At 38.8% G+C, this 10171-nt stretch overlaps 1 protein-coding gene across 1 annotated transcript in view; it reads left to right on the forward strand.

Annotated features, from left to right (window-relative positions):
- The window catches only part of LOC114030669 (fer-1-like protein 6), a 193259-nt gene that overhangs the window by 130383 nt on the left and 52705 nt on the right, over positions 1-10171 (forward strand). The window contains exons 27-30 of the mRNA XM_027845520.1: positions 1036-1060; positions 4992-5107; positions 7681-7812; positions 9006-9131. Of these exons, the coding sequence (XP_027701321.1) occupies positions 1036-1060; positions 4992-5107; positions 7681-7812; positions 9006-9131 (399 nt within the window). The remainder of the gene's footprint in view (positions 1-1035; positions 1061-4991; positions 5108-7680; positions 7813-9005; positions 9132-10171) is intronic.

The following is a 10171-nucleotide window of genomic DNA, read 5'->3' on the forward strand; positions in this document are numbered from 1 at the left end:
AGCCTCTAAGGCCCTTCTAACTTTGAGATTTTGTGATTCTGTGATTTTCCAGATCATGACACATTAGCATATGGAAAGAGGGCAGGGAAGGAAAAGATGTGACCTTCCTCTTCATACAACCATACTCTAGACAAGCCATCTATTCATCCATGCCCTTGCCTTAATCACATCCACATACACAGACAGAAGCATTCAAAAGACAACCATCTTTCTTGTTTTCTCCATTATTGTTATCACTGCATGAGTTACTAATGTCAGTTATTATTATTATCATCTCTTTTCTCTATTCTTCTGGCCAGAAATGGACAGATGGCAGTGATGAGATCAAAGATATCAAGATACACTCAAGGCATCTTCATGATGTATTAAGATGTTCTGATAACATTGGTTAGAAAACATTTTGTAATAAAGGCTAGAAAGAGGCTCCTGGGAAACGAAACTTTTCTATGAAAACTATCCTCTTTTGACAATGAGGATGGTCCCAGCCAGAGGGAGAAGGTAACTGTATCTAAGTGGTACTTACCCTAAGTGAGTAAGATTTCTTGGTGACAGGTGAGATCCTTCTTTGACCATTTTGGTGTGATTAACTCCTATGTCTTTGTAGTGGTATTGCTCATTTGGCCTACTTGAACTTCAAATTTCTTTTTGGGTACACTCTTTTTAAACAAAAACTTTTAGAAGAAAAAGAACAAAAACATTAGGTTTGTATCCTTTAGTTGCCAGTAGTATACCTTATATAGGTAGAAGTTTAATAAATATCAAGTGATGATGTTAATGAGTAATCAAGATAACAATGAATTCTCTCTCTTCCTCTCCCTTCCCTTTTCCCTCCCTTTTTCTCATCTCCTCTCCTTTCTTTTCTCTCCTTCTCTCCCCTCTCCTCTCCTCTTTTTTCCTCTTCTCCCCTCTCCTCTTCTCTTCTCCTCCTTTCTCCTCTCCTATCTTCCCCTCTTCTCTCTTTGCTCCTCAACTCACTCTCTCTGTCTCTCTGTGTCTTTGTCTCCCTCTCCCTCTTCCTCCCTCCCTCCCTCACAGAAAAAAGAAATAAAAGACAACAAAGGTAAGGAAACTTGGTGTGATGTACTTTTGGACAGTTTGCTCACTGAATAAGGTCATTCTCAAAAGGAAGAATCATGGAGCATTATACTAGGAAGAATCTTGGGGATTTTTCCCCAAACCTCCTAAAAACTAAGGAGTGAGGACTGATGCCCAGGGATGGAAAGGGAGTTGCCCAAAGTCACACATCTAGCTGATGGCAGAGACAAGTCTAGAAGGCAATTTCATGATTCCCAGTCCAGTTCTTTTTACGCTGGACCATGCCCGAGATAACCTTTGGGTTCTGTTCTTCCTCCAGAACAGTTGAACCTGTAGATCAGGAAAGGTATAGAACAATAAAATGGAAATCAATTAAATAAATTCAAAATTCAAAAGAAACAAGTATATTAAAGTCATAGATTGAGATATTGTTGAGTGTAGTGCCTTATTTTTAAAATAAATCATTTTAGGTTTAGTAACTCAATTTCACAAGTACAGGGCATAGTAAATCAGATTTTCCCAAGGCTCTGCTTCCAAAGAACTAATGATGAATATCCCAGAGAGCAAGAGAGAAGTGCATGGTGGGTGTAAGCAGATTACAACCTGCTCACAACCAATGATGAATTCTGAAAAAGGATAGGAGTTAAAGGCATCATCAAGGAATTGTACAACAGTAAGAAAAGATAGGATGGTCATGTGGAAAGAATAAAGGATAGCAAATGGATGGCCATAGTGTTCTACTGGTCCCTTCAGGATATCAGAAGAAACTGAGGAAGGTCTCCAGCAGGTCAAGTATGAATCCCTTGTGGCAAACTTTTGGGAGAATATGGAGTGGGGTTATGTCAGCAGCTGGTGGACCAAGCGGTTAAGGAAAAATACATATGAAAGGCCGGGCGAGGCGAGTCAAGGATGATCAGCCACAGGACTGTTTATTTCTGGTGAAGCTTGAACTTTTATACATAAAAGTGAATGATGATTTACAATTTCCCAAGAGCAAGAGACAAAGTTCTCACTAGATAAGATGCCGGAGGAGCATTGCTTCAGGGTGAAGGTTAATTGTCTATTCTAAGACTTCTTTGTTTACCTGTGACTATGCTCTTTCTCATGGGACTCAGCAAATGTTTACTCAGCAGCAAAGCAAGTCCAGGGTACAGTCAAGGACAGATGATCCAGAGAAGGCCTTTGCCTTTACCCGTACTGACCCCTAATAGTTTAGAGATTTTCCAGGTAGATCCTGTCCCCAACAGAGTTACATAGATGATAGGGCGTGGATAGGTTGTGATCTGTATCAGTGGAGGGAATCTCAAATCTGTTTGAGTCTTTAGCCACATTTTACAGCACATTTGCCATTCTAGTGAAACATATCTGGGAATTTCATCTGAGGTCAGATGTCAGAGTCAACAATAAGATTCCACTGTTGAAAAGAAAGATAATGAAATCATAGGGATAGAGATTGAACCTCTTCATTGTTATAAGGAACTACTGAATAGGGAAACTCTGTCCACTACTGCAAGTCATCACTTTTTCAACAACTTATAGTCCTAGAGAGCTGTTTAGAGCATTGACTTGCTCAGGATCAAACAGCCAATATATGTCAGAGCTGAGGTCTTCTTGACCCTGAGGTGAGTTCTCTTTTCACTATTACATGTCTGCTTATTCATACAATGAAACTACGTTAATATGAAATGAAATGTGTATGTAATATTAATGTAAATTATGAATACCATAAATAAATAATGAGCCAGGTCATAGCCCAATTATATTCTATGTTAATTAGCCAGTATCTGCAATCTTGTACTTTATAGAGGGTGCCACACTTGACATAGGTCATTGACAAACTAACAAGTGTCCAGAAAAAGAAGACCAGAAGGATGGTGAAAAGCCTGGAAACCAAGTCAGACAAGGACCTGAATGAACTAGAGATGAGAAGGCTTAGGGTAGAAGAGCAATATGATAGCTGTCTTAAAAATTTGAAGTGTTATAATGTAGGAAAAATATTAAACCTATTCTTATGGATCCTAGAAGGAAAAAAATAACTAGTCTCAATGGGAAAAAGTTATAGGAAATTAGATTTTCTGGTTATTAGAGCCAAACAGCAATGGAATGAATTGCCTGAATCAGAAGTGAGGTCTCTGTTACTGGAAGGTATTTTGAAGGTTCCTGGTTGATTTGATCCCTGGATTATTGAAGCAATCTACTTGAGTTAAAAGATTATTCTTCTTGGTAGGTTGAAATGTTTTTGTTTGTGGATAGTTGTTAAATTCACAACAGAAAAGGAATTTTTTAAAAAGATTGAGTAGATTATATAATCATGTGGATTATACAATCATGAACAGACTTTCGGAAAGTCAGTTCATCTCTTTGGGCCTCAGTTTCCTCCTCTGTAAAATTAAGAGGTCAAACTTGATGACCTCTAAGTTTCCATCCAGCTTTTTAATTGTATGATTCTCTCTCTTTTCTTTTTTTAACCTTAATACAAATGCCAGTTTTGCTATTGATTAATGATCTCTGGGCCATCCTCTACCTTCAGATGGTTTAGAAATGACATTTTATCAGGAAATATTAAAACAACTATTTTGAAGAGAGGTATTATGATTTCCTGGAGTTTCCATGTCCTAAGAAAACTCAGTACTACACATTGGCAGAAATCAGGCTGTTTTAAACCATTCCCCTTTCCTATCAAACTTCAAATCTTCTTTGCAAATAGCCATTCAACCTAGAAGTGAGTTATTGGATGGAATGCGGTGTTTACTTCTTCTTTATATTCCTTAAGGAATAACAGACTGGTGACTTTTTGTGAGCTAGGAAATTTCCACAATCATTTACAAGGTTGGCTAAAGGTAAACAGAAAAGGTATTAGATCTAGTAGCTGAATGAAAGTGAGTAAGAGGAAGAAGGTTGACTAATGTGTAATTAAGCTTAGCTGGCTGTCATCAAGATCATCAGCAATTAGAACAACCCCTAGGTGAGTTTGGCACATCATGTAGAATGGCCTGAGTCATTCTGATCTCTCAGCATCATGGGGGTGTGGAAAGAATGTGACTTTGGGAATTTGGAGATTTGGGCTCTAGTCTCAGCTTTGCTGTGTATGAGCTATGTGACCTTCAAATCACTTCAACTCTCTAGTGAGCATGATGAAGGTATTGGGCAAAATGGCCCCTCAGGTCCCTCCTGGGTCCAAGCTTATGTGAGTCTATTCTAGTCTATCCTTGTGGAAGACAATTTCATGTATTCCTGCAACAATCAATCATCAAAACATTTACCAAATGATTATTATGTTCCAGGAGTTGTACTAAGAACCAGAAGTATAGGGAATGTCTGTGTTGTTATTTTAAAGGCATGTGGGAAGAGAGGGGGTCATGATGAATTAGAGAGAAAAGGAAATGGAAGTGAGCTTCAAGGTTTTGGAAGATGGAGGAAATTAAAAGAGAAATGGTGAGGCAGCTAGGTGGCGCAGTGGATAAAGCACTGACCTTGGAGTCAGGAGGACCTGAGTTCAAATTCAGCCTCAGACACATAATACTCACTAGCTGTGTGACTCTGGGCAAGTCACTTAACCCCAATTACCTCACCAAAAAAAAAGAAAAGAAATGGAGGAGCAGGCATTTGTCCTTCAATTAAATAACCATTGGTTAATCAACTCATATATGCCAGTCACTATGATGGTGCTGGGGACATAGAGACAAAAAACGAAAATAGTTCCTGTTTTCAAGAAGAAGCTTACATTCTTCTGCAAGACAAAACATATTTGCCCTTCAGCCTAATAAAAAGGAATTTGAGGAGGGAGAGAGAACTTGCAACTGGGGGGAATTAGAGAAAGCTTCCAATAAAAGGGAGTGCCCGAGCTGACCCTACAAGGAAAAGAAGTCTTCTGAAAGGTATAGATGAGAATGGAGGTGTCTTCTTTCCTATCTGAAGGAATTAGAGATTTAAGTGTTGTGACTGAATTTCCACAGATACCAAAACAGATGAGGTGGTAGTGACTATAGAAGACATGCCAAAGAAGAAGAAAGAGAAAATATTCAAGAAGAAACCAAAGGAAGAAAACACATCAAACCTAGCCACACTGAAGGTATGTGTTATGACATATGCATTTATTAGGTATATATATATATATAGCTCAGCTAAATTGTGAAGACTAGTGAGAAGAGTCACTGATTAATGTCCTGTTTGCATTTCTGTTCTCAAGTCTAAGAACCTAAGGACATCCTTCCAGTATATTGAGTAGATCTCTCATGGAAAATTTATGGAAAAAATCATAGACAAGAGTTGGGATAGGACAAGACAGGATAGGAAGCTGGGAATTGACTAGATTTATATGAGTAGAGAGAATAACCCATCCCAAATGAAATCTTAGATTAATAAAAGTACCATTTATATTAAAAACAAGAAAGGCAACAACCTTTCGTTATGTTTGTTAGTGCTTGGCAATGAATTATAATATGCTTCAATCTCATGGGTAAATGCCATAAAGCAGGAATCTTTTGCTAAATCAATATTTTCACATTTTGCATTTAAAATGAGATGGAAGTAAACAAATGCTAATCCTTCACTATAAAAGTATGTATTGGACTCCAATGACTGAATTTGCAAAGTGTTCTTCCATCCCTAATTTAGTTTGTATGTAAACTTAAGAGCTGTGCATATCCTTCCCCCACATACACACACATACCCACTCACCAACCAGCTAATGTCCAAACTAGCTATTGTTAACTTTGGCATGACAAACTTTGTTGTTAGAAATGTGCAATACTGGGGGCAGCCAGGTGGCACAGTGGATAGAGCACTGGCCTTGGAGTCAGGAGGACTTGAGTCCAAATCCGGTCTCAGACCAAACACTTGACACTTACTATCTGTGTGACCCTGGGCAAGTCACTTAACCCCAATTGCCTTGCCAAAAAAAAGAAAGAAAGAAAAGAAATGTGCAACACTGGATGTGTAATTTAAAGAGAGGGAGCAAGGCAGAGTAGAAAACTTAGACTTAGAGTCCGGAAGATGTAAGTTCAAATCCTGTCTCTGAGGCTTGCTAACTTGATGATTGTGGGCAAGTCACTTAATGTCTGAGACAAAAGCAACTCTTTTAAAAGACAACAAGTTATAGATAGCTTGTGATCAACATTGCTAGAAGAAATTCCCAATCTAAAACAATGCTAATTTCTCTCTTTCCTAAGGCATATTAAGTATTAAAATGTTTAAGCTACTAAAGCTTAAAATTGCACTAATATTTTGGGGACACCTTGTATATGTAACAGAAATAGTCAAGGAAAAGCCACGTGTTTCTAGTTAGCCACTTACGAGTTACTCAATGAATAATCTCATGATTTAGTTGGACTTAATGTTATTGCTAATGAGTAACAGCTATGAAAGCCCCTTAGTAATCAGCAGGTTAGCTTTATATAACTGTTGTCAACAATTCAGCTGAACAAACATTGATTAAGCACCCACTATGTACCAAGGACCATAATAGGTACTGCATATATGAAAATAAAAATGAAACAATTCTGCCCTCAAGGGTCTAGTCTTAAAAATATAGGATACACCTTCATACCAAAAAAAAAAAAGTTTTAACCAACATCTAGTCTCAAATTGAAGAGACCAGCCTTAATCTCTTAAAATGTCCAATCCTAGGTTAAGAATTTGCTATTAATGGAGAATCAGAAAGAGCTGGTTCAACAAGGAGAGAAAGTCACTCCCTTGGTTCCCTTCCCACTTGTTAGTGGATTACAATAACACACAGGCTGACCTGATGCTGACTGACAGCTCAGCTAAGCATTGACACAGAGCAAAAAAATGCCAAAGAATTGTAGACTCATCTTCTTTCTCCTTCTCCCTCTACTGATTCAACAAAAGAAGATGACCCAGGGTACCCTGAGAATATAGGGTACATGGGGGCAACTAAGTGGCGCAGTGGATAGAGCACCGGCCCTGAAGTCAGGAGGACCTGAGTTCAAATCCAGATTCAGACCAAACACTTGACACTTACTAGCTGTGTGACCCTGGGCAAGTTACTTAACCCCAATTGCCTAAAAAAAAAAAGGAATATAGGGTACATGCTCTATCTCAACAGAGGAGTAGAGTGACCACTATTGAATGCTCAGATTTGGGCTTGTCTTTCACCACTTTAGCAGTTACTGGGTGTGTGGGTTTGGGGTAGAGATAAGTCACGAAAAGATTCAGCCAAGACCCAGATATTCCCAAATTGGTTAGTGTTCCCAAATGCCCTATTTGGTCATGTGGTTCTGCTCTTCCAACACCTGTCCTAAATTTGGCTAAGTGGTTCAATGGATAATGTTAGACTTGGAGTCAGGAAGACCTGAGTTGGAATCCTGCCTCCAGTCTAACCCTGGGCCAGTCACTTAATCTAGTTCAGCCTTAGTTCTTTCATCTACAAAATGGGAATACTAATGGCATCTACCTTGTAGGTTATTTATGGATCAAATGAGATAATGTATATAAAGTACTTTGTAAACTCTATGTAGGTATATAGATGCTAGCCATTATTATCCTTTTTCTACTCCTTCAAAAACTATGAATCATATTCAGGTCAATGAGAATGACCTTGGCTTGACAGGAATTTCTATTTTACTTGTGAAATTGTTCTGAAATATTTTCTTCTCAACCAGAATGTTCTCCCTCTTCTTAAAGATATATGATGGAGATCTGGAGAGTGAATTTAACAATTTTGAAGACTGGGTAAAAACCTTTGAACTCTGCAGAGGCAAGTCCACGGAAGATGATCACTGTATTGATGGAGACAGAATAATAGGGAAATTCAAGGTGAGCTCAAATTCTATACTTAGTGGGGCACAGTTTTCAAACTACATATTTCCTAGATCATTGGTATTCCATAACTCTCGAAGAAGACAAGAAATTGCTCAATACAGATCAATCTTCCTTACTTGAAAATAATTTAGTACAGTGGATTGATGGGTTAGAAACATTATCTTTACCTGAGGACAGTATATTCTATGGGATTTGTTCCTAGGTTCATTGATGAGCCAAGTGAACCTTCAAAGACATCAAATCCAGTCCCCAGTTTTTCAGCTGAGGAAACTGAGGCACAAAGAAGTTAGATGACTTGCCCAGAATCACAAAATTAAGTTTCTGAGGCCAGACTTGAACTCAGATCTTCCAAGATTAGCGCTTTATCTAATTTGGCATGCTGCCTCTTTTGTTTTTAATAAAATGGTACTTCAATTAATCCATGATTTCATTAGTGTAGGCATTCCCTCTATTCATACAAATCTCAGCCATTCCACAGCTTCTTATCCTGTTTTGTCTCATCCCAATTCTTATCTATGCTTTTTCCATAAATTCTCCAGGAAGGATCTACTCAACCTACTGGAAGGACTTCCTTGGGTTCTCTTAATATCTGAGGGGTACCAATCTACCATCACTCAGTCTATCTGTCTGTTGTCTGTTACATTTGAGAGCCATTGTGGCACAGGGACTAGAGGACTAGACTTGGAAAGAGGAGACTCAGGCTTGAATCTTGCCACAGACACCGATTAGCTGTGTAATCATGAGCAAGTCACTCAATCTCTCATAATTTCATCTTCTTCACCTGTAAAATGAGATGAAAAATACTTGCACTGCCTACCTCGCAAGGTCATTGTAAGAAAAGTGCTTTTCTAACCTTAAAGCATTATTTAAACATGAAGTATCTTAATGTATAAAGATATTTCTTAGGCAGTAAAGTGGCATACTAGAAAGAGTGTCAGACTTGGAGTCAGGGAGATGTGGATTTAAGTCTTGTCTCAGACACTATTGTGTGATTCTTGGTAAATTAGATCACTTCTCTCTGTGCTTCAGTTTCCTGGCAAATGGAGATAATAATAGCACCCAAATCAGGGCTGTTATGATGGTCAAATGAGACAATAGTGCTTTGCAAACTTTAAGTGCCATATAAATGCTACCTGTTAATATTGTTACTGTTATTTATTCATCGAGCTAACTTTGTGTGTTTATAGGGCTCCTTCTGCATTTACAAAAGTCCAGAAGATCCCAGCCTAGAGGATGGAGGGCAGCTTCGAATCCAGCAGGGGATTCCACCCAACCACTCTATCAGCGTCCTGATCAGGGTGTATATTGTTGCTGTAAGTCAATCCTCTTCACTAGCACTGAAACGGAATGGGGTTGGCCCTTCAAAGATAGATATTTCACTGGCTTTCTGTAAGGACTGACTATAAAGTGCTTCCCAGATAGGGTTAAGGGATGGTTCTGTGGCATTCTCTAGCCCTCTCATTCTGCCCACTGTAGGTCTTCTGGCTGGCCAGTAGAGGAAGACAATGAAATGTCTAGGGCTTGAAAAGTAAGTGTTGTTGGGTGACAGAGAGGCAGGAAGACATGAGGTGGAGTTGAAGGAATGGAAATTGGGAGTAGAAGATGATGAGTAAAAACAAAAAATCACTTGGTCTGCCTAAACTGGAGTCATCTCCTCCAGGAGACGGGGTTTAACAACCCCAGTCCAACCTACTCCATCTTCTCTCACCTGATCTCTTGTACCACTTGTCAGGATTTCTTATTTTTCATATATCAGTGTTAGTTATTCTTCCATAAATTCATGTCTTTCCTTGCTGAAACTGAGGCCAGGGACAATATCTGTGGCTTAGTATTTCCCATAGCAGAGCTCAATAGGTATTTGCCCATTGATCATCTGATAGTCATATTTTGGGTTGTAGGGGGTGGAGAGTGTTTTTCACCCTGTAAAGTACCTATTACTGCTGGTTGCTTTATCGAGGGCTTTGGTCTACCTGACCATAAAAAAGAGGTCCAGTCTTGGGTATCTACTGTGTTTATAGACAGATATTTCTGACCTCCATGAAGTAGTGGTGATCACAACCCCAGTGATTGCCATGACTCATGTCTTGGTACATTCTGCCTGCTACAGTAAAATATTCCCACTGAGGCAAAACCTCTTCTCCTTCTTCTTCTTCTTCTTCTTCTTCTTCTTCTTCTTCTTCTTCTTCTTCTTCTTCTTCTTCTTCTTCTTCTTCTTCTTCTTCTTCTTCTTCTTCTTCTTCTTTTTTCTTCTTCTTCTTCTTCTTCTTCTTCTTCTTCTTCTTCTTCTTCTCCTTCTTCTCCTTCTCCTTCTTCTTCTTCTTCTTCTTCTTCTTCTTCTTCTTCTTCTTCTTCT

Source organism: Vombatus ursinus, unplaced genomic scaffold (assembly GCF_900497805.2).
Source record: "Vombatus ursinus unplaced genomic scaffold, bare-nosed wombat genome assembly UNPS02014973.1, whole genome shotgun sequence".
NCBI classification, from domain to species: domain Eukaryota; kingdom Metazoa; phylum Chordata; class Mammalia; order Diprotodontia; family Vombatidae; genus Vombatus; species Vombatus ursinus.